At 43.3% G+C, this 17,694-nt stretch overlaps 1 protein-coding gene across 1 annotated transcript; it reads left to right on the top strand.

The window, feature by feature from the left end:
* The first annotated feature begins 1,057 nt into the window (after window positions 1-1,057).
* On the top strand, window positions 1,058-15,449 carry LOC100380633 (sodium/potassium-transporting ATPase subunit alpha-1). The gene is made up of 22 exons (XM_014152158.2): window positions 1,058-1,296; window positions 6,862-6,978; window positions 7,181-7,240; window positions 8,155-8,358; window positions 8,510-8,623; window positions 8,718-8,852; window positions 8,949-9,066; window positions 9,362-9,630; window positions 9,750-10,058; window positions 10,500-10,634; window positions 10,791-10,983; window positions 11,133-11,308; window positions 11,402-11,538; window positions 11,739-11,889; window positions 12,056-12,224; window positions 12,315-12,469; window positions 12,559-12,682; window positions 13,396-13,541; window positions 13,658-13,788; window positions 13,885-13,986; window positions 14,194-14,285; window positions 15,193-15,449. The coding sequence occupies exons 1-22, from the start codon at window positions 1,285-1,287 to the stop codon at window positions 15,219-15,221; spliced, it is 3,078 nt and encodes a 1,025-aa protein (XP_014007633.1). The 5' UTR covers window positions 1,058-1,284; the 3' UTR covers window positions 15,222-15,449.
* The last annotated feature ends 2,245 nt before the right edge of the window (window positions 15,450-17,694 follow it).

The following is a 17,694-nucleotide window of genomic DNA, read 5'->3' as shown; positions in this document are numbered from 1 at the left end:
GTCGGTGGTGGGGGAAAAGTCAGTGTCTGAGTGAATGTGTTTTCATTAGAGTTTGTATGTAATGCTCATTATTAACACCATTTTAGATTGTCTTATTGTAGAGTGAAGCCAAAGGGAAAAGTTGATATTTGGGTGGACAATAAAGATGTGTTGTTCTATACTATTCTATTCTACCTCACACAGGTAGAATGCTACACTAATTACAGTGACCTATAGACATGTGGTTGAATCCTAGACATGTGGTTGAATCTGCCTCTGTCTGGTTCTGCAGTGAAATACCTGGTCCCGTATCCACAAAGCACCTCAGAGTAGGAGTGCTGATCTAGGATCTGTCCATATAATATTATTCACTATGATCTAAAAGACAAACTGATCCTAGATAAGCACTCCTACTGGAGTCCAAACTGAAGGGTGAAGTTAAGACATAAAACAGGAGATGGGGTTAATGGTTAGGATCCCAAAGTTAAAGAGTTAATCATTTGTAGATGCAACAACCTGCCATCTTCCAGGCTTCCATTATTCTTCTGACAAGGTCACATTGTCCACGAAGTGTTCATGCCAGGGTCAGGAGGCAAAGTTTACATCCTACAGGGTTTAACGGCCTGGTTCGTTCAAGTTTAAACTTCCTAAAGACCAGTGATGGAGTTTACACAAAAATTATCGCTTTCCAGAAATGAGGTTAAAATAAGGAATGAAGAGAGAGAGAGAGTGATTGAGAGAGAGAAAGAGTGTGTTTGTTTAAATCATGTTTATTCTTAAATCTATGTGGAAATTAAGAGAAAAGGGACAAACAAAACATGTAGAGTATTCTTAAAGAGGTTTGAGGATAGGTTTAAAGAGGATGAGGATAGGTTAGTATCCATTATGAATATGAGTGGTGAGAGATATTGACAGAGATTTTATCCTAATAAGAATAAGCCTGCACAGTAGAGACCAAGTGAATTTCCTTCATAAATATTTGAAGTTACAGAGACTAAAGTCCATTGTCACGCAATGGATTCAATCTACTTTATGAAGGCCGATAATCGTAAAACATTCAATAATGGGGACTCCGCCCCTCCATTCTATGTTACCATGGCAAAAAGTGCAGACGTCACGATCGAAAGGAACACTGTATATAAGTATTGGACCTTTTAATGAGACCGGGAGCTTGGATGCGTGTCCGGTAGGAGTGACACGTGTGGATAAGGGCACATCCAGGGGCAATACATTTTTCAATTAGTTTTTAAGTAAATTGGGATTTGATTGTTCAATAAGTTTTTTTTCCTCCACAAAACTGCAAACATGGGACGTGGAGTAAGTGCGCTTTTTCTTTCCATCTTCACCATGAAATGCTACTGTAGCCTAATTTACGCAATTCTTAATTGTAGGCTACTTGTCAAAAGTGGTATGGATTCAAAAAAAATTTATAATACAGTCGAAGTTGTTTTCAAATGATCACATGTACGTAGATGGACGCATTTTTTTTCAAAATGCCTGCGATGGGAGAGTGACTTCCGCATTTTGTAGGCTGAACAAACGTTGCTTTCATAAAGTGTCTTGATCGAGTGTCAATTAGGGTTAGAAATGTGTCGTTTTTACATTGATACTGAAGATCCACAGGTTGGTTAGCTTGGATCTAGTCGCCAAGGAGAAAAGCTTGTAAGCCCTACGATGATAGAATTGGCGGTGTAAGACAAGTTTGAAGATTGATACAATGTTTATTTTCATCCAAGTAAACTGCGGTCAAGGTGGCTACAAATGTTGCGGGAAGTGCGGGCAGACATGCTATCTTGTGACTCGTGTTACTTTGAGATACACGGCCATACAGAGCCTGTAGCCCACTTCTGAATAGAAGTGATGGTCTTTGTTTCAATGAGTCTTTCATGGTGACTTGTAACCCTCTTGACTGAATTTTGTTAATCAATGGGAAATACAGGTCATATTCAGATTCTTAATCAATTGGTTAAATGTAGTTGCGACTGTAGGCTATTGCGAAAGTCTGTTCTTCGTAAATTGAATAATAACCGTAGTCCACCCCATTCACAATATCAACCATGCGCCAAAGTCGTCGGTGTTTATTTTTTTTGTCATGCTCGTTGAAAGAATGTAGTTATGTAGATGGACTATATTTGAATAATTCACGTTGGCCGCTTAAAAGGATAGTTCTGGATTTTAGCAGGATGCCCTTATCTACTTCCTCAGAGTTAGACCAACTCGTGGATACCATTTTTATGTCTGCGTTCAGTTTGAAGGGAATTGCTAACAAGCGTTAGCGCAATGACTTGAAGTATATGGGAACACGCTAACACTAGTTAGCATTGGCTCACGAAAATACCTCTAACTTTCGTAATACTGGACGCAGAGACCCAACAATGGTATCCACGAGGTCATCTGACTCTGGGGAAAATACCGAACTGTTCATTAATAACGTTTGAGCACCTGCAAAATCTCTTTAAAAAATAAATGTATTCCACTGAAGGCTTAATTGTTGTACACGGATTTGGCATGTGCTTGTGTAGCCTACATTCTGCGAATGTTCAGATAGGCCTACAACGTGTCTTTGGGAAGACCTACATCAACTACAGCCCCCTCATGTATTAATGAAAGTCATCGCTTTTCCAAAAAAAAACTATAGTTTTTATTAAATGTGATACAAATCGGTCCAAGACAAATGAAATCTCCTAGTTGCTCCAATGACGTTCAATACACTAGATTTGTTGTATATTCCTCTCACTTCAAGGCATATTGTTCTAGACTTGTAGAATTAAGTTTTTTTTTTTTTTTATGGGCAATACACCTGTCTAAATAACTACCTGCAATTTTATGGTGATGGAAAATGCATCAATTATTGGGGTGATTTTTATTTGATGTTTTATATTTTACAGCTACCTACCTGTTACTCCTGTATTTGGGCACTGTATTGACTACTGTATGGCAGACTGGTGGGATATCAGGGAGGTTAATAGCATCATATAAAAGGCTCGCCACTCCCTGCTGGGCAACGGATCACACTGGCACAGTGATAAATTATGCATTCACAGCTACAGTAAGAGAGGGGTGATTAGAGAGACAGATTGGTTGTATGATGTGAATGCAGAGCAGCAAACCTCCAAGTGTTTTGGATTTTTTCCCTGTATGGTGGTGAACACTGCTCTGCCCCCGCCCCTTCTGTCCTCTTCTCAGCGCTCCGGTCCATCACACGCGCAATAGGCGCAGATGCTTGGACAGCCGGACTAATGATTTCCAGGAGACCACAGAGAGGGATGAGAGAGGGGGGAGTGAGCGGTACAGGGAGAGAATGAGGGTGGCATAGGGCTGGAGGGAGCAAAGGGTTGGTTAGAGTGGTGAGGTATATGGAAGGGAGACCGCTGTGAAGATGAGAGGCACCAGTTGCTGCATTGTCATCATTGTTCATAGGCTCCTGTTCAGAGGGAGCTGGCAGAATTTGATTGAATGGCAGATGGAGGAAAAATTCAGTTTTTCTGTAATGAAATGGAAAATCAAGAGGTATGATAGTATACAACTGCTCACTGTCAACAAATTGAAACGCCCAAAAGTTCCTTCCCGAAATGGAATACTATGGCTATTGTTTCCATCTCTCAAAATAAACTGATGATCTGAAAACAAGGCCGATTTCCTGTAACGTTATTAGGGCGCATTCTTTCTTTGTTTTTCCACTTCTTTTCTCGCCATCTTTCATCAAGGGGGGGTCATTGTTTTAAAGATCCCACCACTGAATGTGATGGAAAGTGGCTTGTGGAAAATCTCCACTGTAAACAAACGAGGCCTAGAATATGTCCAAAACAAGGCCTTTTTTTATATGGTGAAGTAATTGGGGAATTCTTTATTTCTCTCCAGTGTTCCACCTCTGAGCTACTATCAGGTTGTGGCCTCAGCTGACCATTCTTTCCCCCCAGGGGTCCACTGTGGAACCAAGAGACCTGCTCTCTAGCGCTCTTTAAAAAAAAATTGCTCTCTCTCTTGCCTGAGGATTTTACATTCTTTCTGCTCGACAGTCACTATGTATTAGGCATCCTTTTTGTCACGTCACCCCATCTCGTTTGGCTTAGCTGCCTAAACATTATGGAGAGTACCACACATTATTACACCTTCTGTTTCCTCCACTGTCATTTCTATTGTTCCAACTGCCGAGGGAATTGTAAAAAAAAAAACTTTGTCCCATAGGCCTACTTACAATCGGCATATCGCAACAGCCACGTGCGTTCTGTTCTAACCTACGTTTCAGACTAGTGCAATGAAGGAAGTTGCATCCCATTGATTCGTTTTCTGCATTTAACTGTGGTTCCTGGGGTCTTAAGGAGAAACACTGGCATTCACCATCTTTTGTTCTGTGGGAAAACCGACTCTTCCAGCGGACGTGGTGGGAGTTTTAAATGCGTTTCTTGTGAATAAATGAACTTTTTTCTAAACTGAAGAGGGAGAGAAAAGGGGGAGGAGAGTAACACGTGACTCGGTCCATTCAGATATCTGAGAGGTGTGGTTATGTCGCCTGTAGCAACAGGGCAAAGTCCCAGGGCGAGGAGGAGCCAATATGCTTGAGTGAGCAGCTTTTGTATTTGGCACACGTACAGGAACAGAACCAGGAATGGTGTTCACAGGAATTCGACCCTGGCTGTAAAATATGCACCCGCTCGACCGTCTCTTATGAACTTTTGTTGATCTGGCAGTGGTGTTGTTTTAGCGTAAAAGTGAGAGGCCCCTCGTCTCACTGAGGCTCTGTTCTGTCTATCGCTGTTGTTTTTGACAGTTGTTCTTTCAAACTTCCTGTCCTCTTGGAAAGGATGTCTTGCCGGCTTCACCCCCTTCTCCACCCACCCTGCGTTCTTGCACTCTCTTTCACACATAGTTGTTTCTCTTTCTGTCCCTGACTAATTACACTCACTCCCATATGCAACGTTCATGAGAACAACGATTACGCAGTTGAATATACTACTTTGAACTATGGGAGAAATGGTATGCAGACCCAAGCCATGTTTACCACAGTGGTGTTGCTCCCACTCCCAGATCAAACCATTACAGTAATCCCGTATAAGAATGCGGTAAGCCTGGTATCTTAAGTGTTTTGCTAAGAGGGTCTGGATAAATTCCGTGACTGTACAGTTTGTCCAAAATAAAGTCACTCTAAAGATATATTTCTCTGCCCCATTTTTCATTCTTGTTTTTACGTGGTTCTCTATAGAGGTACAAAGCCTCATTGTTCTCAGGCTTGCAGTGGGACAACTGTTGTTTTTGCGTGATTGGTCTTGTGAGAGATTCCACACAATTGCTGACATCCACACTTTTTTTTTCCTGTTTTCAGTGCAGTAGCTTTCTGTTACCTTTGAGAGACAGCTGAGTAATACTTCCAAAACAGCATCCTCCCTTCCTTGCTTCATTGTGGTAATAACGGATGTGTACACAATTGGGAAAGTAAAAGGGATATTTCTAAATAGTATTAGTGGGGGGGGAGGGTGCATTTCCAAGAAGGGCAAGTCGGGTGTGCCTGTCAACTAATAAAAAGACCACAGGGGACTGCGACAACAGATTCCTTGAGGGGGCCCGGAAGACTCCAGCAGGACTTGTCGTTCCACCTCTACCCTTTACTGTTCCAACAGCAAAAACAAAACTGGTAGGACACCTTATGTTGGATTCAGTTGTAACCAAACAAAAAGCTTAATTATCAGTCACGCGTCTGTGACTTGGGGATCACATTCTGAACCAGGAACTGTCTTGCTTAGAGTCAAGCAGCTTTTGTGTAACCCCATAGGGTCAAATCAGAGAAGCATGTAGAGCTCTCTCCCCCACAGCCAAAACACTTCTGAACACCAGTAGAACCTGAATAATTTCTGATCGCTAACTGCCTTACCGATGTTTATCTGGTACTGTCCATTATCCTGTTGCCGCAGTGTCCCAACACCCTCCCCTTTTCAGCCGTCTAGCTGATGCGCATTCTTCAACAGGTCTTTGTCCTCTTCCCAAAAGTGACTGATTGATAATGGAGAAAGGGAAGAGTGAATGAACAATGTGTTTGCAGAAGGTGAGGTGCCAGGGTTATTTTGGACTTTCACAATGAGAGGAAGAAAGTTCTGTGTGTACTCGAGAACCAAGCCAATGGTGTGCATCTTTTCCCCTCTGGAGAGTTCATTTTGCCCCTATTCTGGACAAAGTATTGTGACATAGGGCCTAATAGTCTGACATTCCTGGATTGCAGTGGAGTATGTTGCAATGACCCTCAGCCCCACAGCTCTCCTTATTGACGCAGTTGTGCAAAGTGACGGTCTGTGACATGATTCTTCATTAAGCATTCCTCATGAACTTCAGACAGATGCCATTTTCAAACATCTGAGTTTCTTCTGCTGAGTAGTGAAAGTAATTGGGCTATCTAGAACAGGTCGTAGACGCTAAAAGGTGAAAGCCTACCGGGTGATGGTCCAAAAGGGACGGCCACAACTATCTTTGTACTTGTTGCACCATACCTGTATAGGTCACGTTTGTTTTATAAATGATAACTGGGCTTATGTTCAGTAGAACAATGCTACATCAATAACCCACAAGTTGTTGGGTGACTTCTGGTAAGTCATTTGTAACTGAAAAGTAGCATTTTTATCCTTTGTTCAAATGAGTGAGTCTCTAATTGACTCAACGAATTACCTTTCAAGAGTTGGGCCCCCAGACTTGGGTTTTATTCATGCCTTGGAAACACTATGGGAAACTATACTATAAGCAGATTCTGCATCAGGGGCTTTGGCTTGAGTTGGGTGAAGATTATATTTTCTCGGGCAGAGCTCTAAAGGGCCTCTTTCTACCTATTTTATTATGTGTTTGTATATTTTTATTTTTTTCTTATCTCTCCTAACAATCTCTTCTTGCCCTCTGTAGGAAGGACGGGAACAGTATGAGCTGGCGGCGACCTCTGAGCAGGGAGGCAAGAAGAAGAATGCCAAGGCCATGAAGAAGGAGAGGGACATGGATGAGTTGAAAAAGGAAGTTGATCTGGTGAGTTGGCTTCTCTCACTTTCATTCACTTTCAATCTCACGTTCATCTTTAAATCACAAGTCTTGGTCACTCGTGTGTTGGTGTCACTGACTTGGTGTCAAGCTTGGCGCTGCATGTAATGCACTGTATGTTTATCTTGTTGGTGCAGAAGTGCAATGCAGTATGCTTGTCAGTGACATGTTCCTAATCTCTGTCCCATAGGATGACCATAAACTGACCCTGGATGAGCTCAACCGCAAATACGGCACCGACCTTAGTAGGGTAAGTTTGGAGCTTCGCTCATTTTCATTTCAGTTGGCGATTCATTCATCTCCCCTGCACTGTTTTCTGTTAACAAATTAGTTGCTTATCGACCACAGCTGGAGGGCAATTCAGCTCGGTTCTCCTCAATTCGAATAGTTTCAATTATTTAATAGAAAAATTAAGTCAAGTGATGGACTTCAAAGTTCGGCTCAAGTTATGGGTTTCGGACTCTTGGGATCTCTTCCAATTATTAAACCGTCGAAGAAGGGGGTCATCATAGACTTGGATGTGACAAATATCCAAGGCAATACGAGAGATGCTTTATCCCTCTTTTACATCCATGCAAATGGATTCTTGATCATGATTGGGAGATCAAGGGGAATAGTAGATTACCGCCTCCAAACCTAGCAGCGCAGCCGAGTGGTCCTTTTGAATAATTCACAAGCAGCAGGCTCATAGCACCTCAGCCCAGATTTAGGATGCGCTCAATCCCAGCAGAGGAGATGGCCCTGTTTTCATTGTTTGCAGCGAGTTGCCTGGCAACTGTCAGCACCTCGACTCTCTCCAGAGCCCCATTGACTTGTTTCTCTGTTCTCTGCCTCATGTGAAATTAGAGTTATGACTTGGCCCTGCAGTGTCTCTGTCTGCCAATGACAGACCTCGCAGAGAGATATTATTGTGTTGACAATTTGCTTCCTCCTTATCACGTGCTGTGAGAGAGAATCTCAAGAACGGGGGGGAAGGGTGGGGTACCTAGATATGCCCGAATATAGCAATATACTTGATTTTAAAAAGCAAGGGTCAATAAAGGTATACCCTTAAAAGATTGGGTGGGAGGGAAGCACCCATTCTTTTAAATTGAAGTATCCTACTGCATCTTAATTTGAGGTCTCGACATGTAAAGTAACACAACCAATTTTGTATTTCCTTAGGGGTTATCCAGTGCTAAGGCTGCCGAGAACCTTGCCCGTGATGGCCCCAATTCCCTGACCCCTCCTCCCACTACCCCTGAGTGGGTAAAGTTCTGCAAGCAGATGTTTGGCGGGTTCTCCATGCTGCTGTGGACTGGCGCTCTTCTCTGCTTCCTGGCCTACGGAATCCAGGCAGCCATGGAGGATGAGCCGGCCAATGATAACGTAAGATTACAAGATGAAGAATGTTGATTTTATTGACATTGTGATGGAATTGAAAGCAGATGATGCTTGGGTTTTGTAGTTCTTTTGTATTGGTGTTTGTGTGGGGGAGTTAACTTAATTCTAACACGTTTTGCATCTTTGTCCCTCACAGTTGTACCTGGGTGTTGTACTCTCTGCTGTTGTCATTGTTACTGGCTGTTTCTCCTACTACCAAGAGGCCAAGAGCTCAAAGATCATGGACTCCTTCAAGAACCTGGTCCCACAGGTACTGGCTGTTTAGAAATGAATTATTTTTAAGGTGTTTTTTCCCCCTATATTGTTACATTTAAAGTTTAATCTTGTTGTCCTCTGCCTTGTAGCAAGCCCTGGTTGTCCGTGACGGTGAGAAGATGAACATCAATGCTCAACAAGTGGTGGTTGGAGATCTGGTGGAGGTAAAAGGTGGAGACAGGATTCCTGCCGATTTGCGAATCATCTCTGCCAGCGGTTGCAAAGTGGGTACTTTAAAATCCCCTTGCTCCAAATATGTCACGTTCCGCCCATGTCCGTGCCATTCATTATTGTATTAATCTAATTCCCTCCCCACTCAGGTGGACAACTCCTCCCTCACTGGTGAATCTGAGCCCCAGACACGTACTCCGGACTACTCCAATGACAACCCCCTGGAGACAAGGAACATTGCCTTCTTCTCTACCAACTGTGTTGAAGGTACTTTAACAGAGCAGAGTTGCTCAGATGAGAAACAAACCAATAAATGATGCCCAGGGACCACAGATGCAAATTAGCAATCTAGCTAAATCTGGTGCAAGGGCATGTTGTACATGGTCCCTGGCAAATAAATAAAAGAAAACAAACCATGACTGGGCTAGCTTTGATGAAGTCCTGTTGCTGTATAAAGTATGTCCACCATTTCTGAGGTTGAATCACTGTCAACTGTGCTGTTAAACAGTAGTCAATATGATGGCATGATTGTTACATTAAATCTGCACGTTATTTCCTGCAGGAACTGCCAGAGGTATTGTCATCAACACTGGTGACCGCACTGTTATGGGTCGTATTGCTACCCTCGCCTCTGGCCTGGAAGTCGGACGTACCCCCATCTCCATTGAAATTGAGCACTTCATTCACATCATCACCGGTGTGGCTGTCTTCCTGGGCATGTCTTTCTTTGTCCTGTCCCTCATCCTCGGATACTCTTGGCTGGAGGCTGTCATCTTCCTCATCGGAATCATTGTCGCTAATGTGCCTGAGGGTCTCCTGGCCACTGTAACTGTGAGTACTGTCTTTCGGGAGTGCTTTTTTTTCAAACACTTCACATATGGCTCCAAAAACCAGTACATTGGCAATTTTATTCGACAGACATGTTGAGTGACTTTCGGCTTTCTCCGTAGGTGTGTTTAACTCTGACTGCCAAGCGTATGGCCAAGAAGAACTGCCTGGTGAAGAATCTCGAAGCTGTTGAGACCTTGGGTTCCACTTCCACCATTTGCTCTGACAAGACCGGAACCCTGACTCAGAACAGAATGACCGTGGCTCACATGTGGTTCGACAACCAGATCCATGAGGCTGACACCACAGAGAACCAGAGTGGTACCTCCTTTGACAGGAGCTCTGCCACCTGGGCTGCCCTGGCTAGAGTCGCTGGCCTGTGTAACCGTGCCGTCTTCCTGGCAGAACAGAGCGGTATTCCTATCCTTAAAGTAAGTGTCTCATTTCCCCAGAGTGAATTGACAACAGTATACACATGGAGCTATCGACAGGAGTTCAGCATGTAAAGCTGGTGAAAAGGCTCAACAGGGTTGTCTTTCACCTTATGTAATTCCTCCCCTGTCGCCTGAATGCCTCATATTGCCTTAGCCCTTGCAATCCCCTGGAATATAACCTCTCACTCCGTTAATCATCTTACCTTGGACTAGCTGTGATTACCACACTTAATTTCACCCCTTATTTTCAGTTTCTCTTTGTCACGGTCTTTGTCTTCTACCAGGCTCAATCTACAAAGATTTCCTTTTCATTCAGTTTAAATTGATGGAGGGCATTTTAATGTCTTGGGCCACTTGGAAGTGCTAGTGTGTGAAAGAGAGTGTGCGCCAGCGGCATACCACGTCCACTTCATCTGCCTACTCGTTTCCGTCTCACAGAGGGATGTGGCTGGTGATGCCTCAGAGTCTGCCCTGCTGAAGTGTATTGAGCTGTGCTGTGGATCTGTGCAAGGCATGAGAGACCAGTACACCAAGGTCGCTGAAATCCCATTCAACTCCACCAACAAATACCAGGTAGGTCAATGGCACGGTAGCACCCTGCCACACGAAATAAGGGCATATGTTTCACTGTCTTTGAAAACCCTTCCCTTTGGCACAGAGATCAACATGGTTATTCCTATTCTGGTAATCTGTTTTCAAAATGGCTGCTCCTATAATTTTATCCCTTAGCTCTCCGTTCACCTAAACAAGAATGAGGGTGAGTCCAAGCATCTGCTGGTGATGAAGGGAGCCCCTGAGAGGATCCTGGACCGCTGCTCCACCATTTTGATCCAGGGCAAAGAACAGCCTCTAGATGACGAGATGAAGGACTCTTTCCAGAACGCCTACATGGAACTGGGTGGTCTGGGAGAGCGAGTGCTGGGTAATAGTAATTTATTTCAGTCATCACTAGCCAATACTACTGTATTTTTGTTATTCCATCTGTGTTGTCAAATGATCCAATGTGAGGTGTAAAATTGTGCTTTTGCTCCTTTTTTCAATTCACATTTTCACCATTTTGTATCCGTCTAGGGTTCTGTCATTTCCAGCTCCCTGATGACCAGTTCGCTGAGGGCTTCCAGTTTGACTGTGAAGAGGTGAACTTCCCAACTGAGAATCTGTGCTTCGTTGGCCTAATGTCCATGATTGACCCTCCCCGTGCTGCTGTGCCTGACGCTGTGGGCAAGTGCAGGAGTGCTGGAATCAAGGTATGGCAATATCATTCTAAACACAAGACTCTTCATTCAATCCACATCGCAGCCACTGTGACCAGACCACTCCTCTTCCCTTCCTTCCCTTAGGTTATCATGGTCACTGGTGATCATCCCATCACTGCCAAAGCCATTGCCAAGGGTGTGGGCATCATTTCTGAAGGAAACGAGACTGTTGAGGACATTGCTGCTCGTCTGAACATTCCAGTCAATGAAGTTGACCCTAGGTAATACAAAAAAAATATTTAAGTTCTGTTGTTGGAAACAACAGTTAAACTCATACATTTTTTTTCATTTTTGAAGGCCTTTTTCCTAAGATTTCATTCAAGCTTGAATGTCAGGTCCTTCTCATGAGCGCTTATAGACATTATAGAAATGTCTTCATATCAATGGGATTTCCCATAAATAAAGGGTACATTTTTCCCAGGGATGCCAAGGCCTGTGTGGTCCATGGCGGTGACCTCAAGGACCTGAGCGCTGAACAGTTGGACGACATCCTGAAATATCACACAGAGATTGTGTTTGCCAGAACCTCTCCTCAGCAGAAGCTTATTATCGTGGAGGGCTGCCAGCGCCAGGTAATATTCAGCTCAACTTAAAGACACTAGGCCTATCTCACGAGATGTAAACAGAGTGAACGTAGTGTAGATAAATTCCTTTCAAATTAAAAATGTGTTTACCAGTTTTCTCTCTCTAGACTTCTGTCTCTCCATAGACTCAAACACCTCTCCTCCTTATCCACAGGGTGCTATTGTAGCTGTGACAGGTGATGGTGTGAACGATTCTCCTGCTCTGAAGAAGGCTGACATCGGTGTTGCTATGGGTATCTCAGGATCTGACGTCTCCAAGCAGGCTGCAGACATGATCCTCCTGGATGACAACTTTGCCTCCATCGTGACTGGTGTCGAAGAAGGTAGAAGCAGCATTTCAGTGGATTTTGAATTTTTGGAGTTCCGTCTATTTTGCATTATTTTCACTAACGTTATGTATGTACCTTTCCTAGGCCGTCTGATCTTTGACAACTTGAAGAAGTCCATCGCCTACACCCTGACCAGTAACATTCCAGAAATCACACCCTTCCTCTTCTTCATCATCGCCAACATTCCACTGCCCCTAGGAACTGTCACCATCCTCTGTATCGACTTGGGAACTGATATGGTATTTGTATATTTAAGATTTTTATTTTCGAAATCTTTGTTTACTGTTCAGTTTTATTCTAATTGTTCAAATCGTCCTCAACTTTCCAGGTCCCCGCCATCTCACTGGCCTACGAAGCTGCCGAGAGTGACATCATGAAGAGACAGCCCAGAAACTCCAAAACAGACAAACTAGTGAACGAAAGACTTATCAGCATAGCCTACGGTCAAATCGGTAAGACCCCTTTTCACAAAGCCTGACTTGCGCAAAACAAAGTATTTTCATTCTTAGATGAAAGATTAACATCTCATACACCTCAAACTGGATTCTAGACTCTTAAGTTGACTGGGTGGTTTTGGGATCAGCTGGAAGTGGGGTATGTGCCAGAAATAGCCTCCCTGGTGATAAGAGAAGGGGTCTCTGAGTGATTATGGGATGTCTCTGGCTCAAGAGTTTCACCCTTTGGTGATGGAGCCAAAAATAGGTTTAAACCAGAGGTTTCCACGTGAGCGGGACTTTCCTTAAGCGGAAACACTGATATAGACAGCATTCACATACTGCGATTGCATCATATCATGGGTCGCGAACCTCTCCCACCAACGTGGTACTCCTTGGGAATCACTGTAGGGCGGCAGGTAGCCTAGCGGTTAGTGTTGGCCCAGTAACTGAAAGGTCGCTGGTTCGAATACCTGAGCCGACAGGGTGAAAAATCTTGCGCCGTACCCTTGAGCAAGGCAGTTATCCTTAATAAGCTCCAGGAGCACCCTACTACTATGGCTGACCCTGTAAAACAACACATTCTCCTGCACCTATCCGGTGATGTGACAATCGAACTTCATTTTTTTTATGGAGATTGATGCAACATAGAAAAACCAACAGACAGAATGACATGGATAGAATCTGATACAAATGCACCCATCTGATCCTGTCTCTCCATCTCTCCACAGGTATGATCCAGGCTTTGGCTGGGTTCTTCACATACTTTGTGATCCTTGCTGAGAACGGGTTCTTACCCTCCAGACTGCTAGGTATTCGTGTGGACTGGGACAACAAATTTTGCAACGACCTGGAGGATAGCTATGGCCAGCAGTGGGTGAGTATGCAGACACCAATGTGGTTTTCACAAGCCTTGTTGATTGGTCTGATTCTAGATGATTAGCTGACTGTGTTTTGACTGTTTCTCCCTCTGTTGCTGACTGTTTCCCTCAGACTTATGAACAGAGAAAGATTGTGGAGTTCACCTGCCACACAGCATTCTTCGCCAGTATCGTGGTTGTACAGTGGGCTGATTTGATTATCTGTAAGACCAGGAGGAACTCAGTCTTCCAACAAGGAATGAGGTGAGTTCAGTGGCCATTTTGAAGAGCATCGGCTGTTGTTAGTTTTTGTTGTGAAAGAAATGACATGATTTTAAATGCGGCTTCTGTCCTCCTCAGGAACAAGATTCTCATCTTCGGCCTGTTTGAGGAGACCGCCCTGGCCGCCTTCCTGTCCTACTGTCCTGGAATGGGCATCGCCCTCAGAATGTACCCACTCAAGTAAGTAAAGACCCTTCAGTTAGGTACACTTCATCTCTTAAATGTATTTGTATTTTTAAATGTAGTACCAAAAATACTTAACTCTAGGAGGACTTGTATTAGTCTTAGCTATGTGTTGCTTAAAGTGTTAAGATCTGTTCTTGGTGTATTCTGGTCTGGAGTCATTTCAGATCTGTTATTTTTGTTTTGTTTTTCTTTTCTCCTTAGACCCAGCTGGTGGTTCTGCGCCTTCCCATACTCTCTCCTCATCTTTATTTATGATGAAATCCGAAAACTGATCATCCGACGCAGCCCAGGAGGTGAGGCTAAATCCCTTTTAGTTATTACTGTGACTATCTGCCGTACTTGTTCATACAAGTCCTCAGTTTGGCTCTCAAAACCACAAGATTATCCCTCGTTCTCAGGAAGATAGTAAGTCTGCATATTTAGGTAGCCTTACTATCTGGCAAACAAGCGAAGTCTGTAAATCTTTAAGCAGCAGCAAATCTTTCAGATGCACTAGTCAGTGCAAGACAGTGGACACAGACAAGTTTGGGAGTCTAGTCAACTCTCTTGAGACAGCAGGAGCGGTAGAGATGCACTCAATGATCGGCTATGAAAAGCCAACTGACATTTACTCTTGAGGTGCTGACTTGTTACACCCTCGACAACTGTGATTATTATTATTTGACCATGCTGGTCATTTATGAACATTTGAACATCTTGGCCATGTTCTGTTATAATCTCCACCCGGCACAGCCAAAAAAGGACTGGCCACCCCTCATAGCCTGGTTCCTCTCTAGGTTTCTTCCTAGGTTTTGGCCTTTCTAGGGAGTTTTTCCTAGCCACTGTGCTTCTACACCTACATTGCTTGCTGTTTGGGGTTTTAGGCTGGGTTTCTTTACAGCACTTTGAGATATCAGCTGATGTAAGAAGGGCTATATAAATACATTTGATTTGAAATTTGATTTAGTCCACTCCATCGACAACTGCTTATGTAAAAATGGCTTTATAAAATGCTTTTGATGTGAGTAAACCGGTATGCTATCAGAGACTAAGTTGATGTTAAAGATGTCGGTCACTTGTCTGTCTTCCTCAGTGATCGTCTGAACTACACACTGATAGTTAACATGATCATTGTTTATGTATGCTACAGCCTTCCTGAGTCCACCTGTTTACCAGAGGTAATTGATCTCTAAATCCTGTTTTCTATCTTCTCTGTTTTAGGTTGGGTGGAGAGGGAGACGTACTACTAGAAAGCATCCAGTTTGCATCGCTCAAGTTCTTGCATGGTTGTCTTGCTGCTCGGAATTTTAAGTTCTGTAAAATGTGGATGTGTTTTTATATAGGGAATGCTTGATACTAAAACACTGAGATCGAGATGATGAACCAAGACATTGACATTGTGTGCCTTGTTTCTGGACCAGGACCAATTTTATACATGTTTTTAACAGTAATATAAATAAACTTTCAGTCAGCTCCCACTTTGGTGTCTATGGTTTGTGCATGTGTGCTTGTACGTTTCCTCATTGCAACTTGGAGACTTTCCAGAATAAACACAGCATCAACAGATCTTCAGGTCATTATTTTCCTATCTTTCCTGGAGATTCTCTCTACTCTCTCACTCCATTTTAACCATGAGCACTGCTTTCAGTGTGCAGTCAACTAACACCAGCTAGTTGTTCACTGTCATTGTAGTACAGAATGTAGACTGTATTTCATGTCACCTTTTGACCCATTCACATCACACTTTGTAATCCATCTACTGCCCGACATTAAACACTATCTACACACACTAGCAAGCCTGTGTCAGAGCAACCTTCTATCAGAAGCACAAGGCAAGACTTATCAACTGGCAGCACTTGAGTATAAAACCCTGCTGATAACATTGTGGCTTAATATGTATATTTCATTCAAACCCACTGTATAACGCTTACAGTAGCAATGCTCTCCTGTGGGTGGGTGTTATAAAAAAATAAAAATAAAAGTTTTTAAAGTTGCTATGGAATGCCTAATCCAATATCCTACGCTTGAGGTTTGGGAATGAAGCTAAACATTTTTTTTAATCCACCCACTAGTGGTGAACCCCTAGTCCCATTTAACGGCATGGCCAATATAAGGAGAAACCTCCAGATTTCTCTGTGAACATCCATCCTACGTAAACACTGCAGGCTGCAGGTAGCCTAGTGGTTAGAGCGTTGGACTAGTAACCGAAAGGTTGCAAGATTGAATCCCCAAGCTGACAAGGTAAAAATCTGTCCTTCTGCCCCTGAACAAGGCAGTTAACCCACTGTTCCTAGGCCGTCATTGTAAATAAGAATTTGTTCTTAACTGACTTGCCTAGTTAAATAAATAAGAATTAACCATTAGTTCAAGTTCCTGCCATAGAAATGGTGGAAGGAACAACCACTTCTGCAGCATTGTCAACTAAGAACATGTAGATCTACTGCAGGCTACATTATCTACAGGGCTGTTTGTCGACAGCTGCAACCAGACTTATTGAAAGAAGATAAACTACCTACTGTTCACAAAACATTTCATTGATAACTCCCCACTCAGACTGAGCACACTACAATTGAACCTAGCTTGCTAAAGTAGGCATTTCACATCCCGTCTGTCTGTGGAGTGGAAGATGCTTGAGACGACAGTGCACACACAACATCCTGTCCACAAGGAAAGAAACCTGTCACAAGCTCACAATCCCCAAGCTTGGGGTGTCAGTGCACAGTCCAGTCCAGTTTTGTCAGTCCCTACCGGACTTCATGTCTGGGAAAAGATGGATATTTTTTTGTTCGTCACAGTCCAGTCTTAAGGGGTAACTCTCCGATAGACAACAATATGGTAGCAGCTGGGTCTACTTAGTTTATTGACTGTTTATGAACTAGAAACAATTTGGGAGTGGGATGTCTCTCTTCCGTCTCTGGTCAGGCTGCGTGACAGCGTGTGGGTTGACAGAGCTGCGTAATCTCCACACCTCCCTTACTCTCATAGCACGGCCTATGTGGCTTCCAGTTAAAGGGATAGTTCATTCTCCAAAGCCAAAGTTTGTCATGCCTCAAATGTGGCCTATAGTTGAGCTCCATATCCCACAGAATCTGTTGTGTAAATGTCTCAGGATTCAAATGAATAGGAATGATTGGCACCACTGAGGTGAACTATCCTTTAATGTAAAGTGAAAACACGTTATACTTACAGAAAGAAGTTCTATCTCCCAGGGGTGCTTCTGGCAGGTCTTTAGCAGGTCTGGAAAGAGGCCAAAAAGGAGAGGGGTGAGAAGAGTGAGGCTAGAAATAGGTAAAACAGACATGGCTAGAAGTTCCACTTGATTTAACACAGACCTACCAAAATGTCAGCCAACTACATTTTTGCACTGAAAAACATACTGAATTCTAAACTTCCATACGGAACTCTGCATTCAATGAATGAGAATGACCATTCTAGATCAGCCCCATTTCAGTTCTATGGTAGTTAAGGATCGTATGTACAGTAGGCATGGAAACAAACCGACTTCCTGCACTGTGTGGAATTTGAGGTTTCTATAGTGATTTGGCTGAATACAGCCCCATTCAAGATGATTTCCATTCATGGTGTAGGCCTATCGAAGGGTAGAATGTTTAAACAACACTGTGAGAGAAGGAATGTAGTTTCATTCATATCTTAATCTGCAAATGTCATCATGAAAAATATTAGAATGTGTACAATAGTTTAAAAAAGACATTGTTAAATAGT

The sequence above is a fragment of the Salmo salar genome, chromosome ssa17 (assembly GCF_905237065.1).
Source record: "Salmo salar chromosome ssa17, Ssal_v3.1, whole genome shotgun sequence".
Taxonomy (NCBI): domain Eukaryota; kingdom Metazoa; phylum Chordata; class Actinopteri; order Salmoniformes; family Salmonidae; genus Salmo; species Salmo salar.
The sequence above is the reverse complement of the archived record's forward strand: the minus strand, read 5'-3'. Positions and strand labels throughout refer to the sequence as shown.

What these genes read in the sequence shown, in the direction of transcription:
- LOC100380633 (XM_014152158.2), top strand. An exon ending in ATGAGCCGGCCAATGATAAC is followed by an intron (nt 8,359 to 8,509) that starts GTAAGATTACAA and finishes TGTCCCTCACAG; the next exon opens with TTGTACCTGGGTGTTGTACT. An exon ending in ACTCCACCAACAAATACCAG is followed by an intron (nt 10,635 to 10,790) that starts GTAGGTCAATGG and finishes TTTATCCCTTAG; the next exon opens with CTCTCCGTTCACCTAAACAA.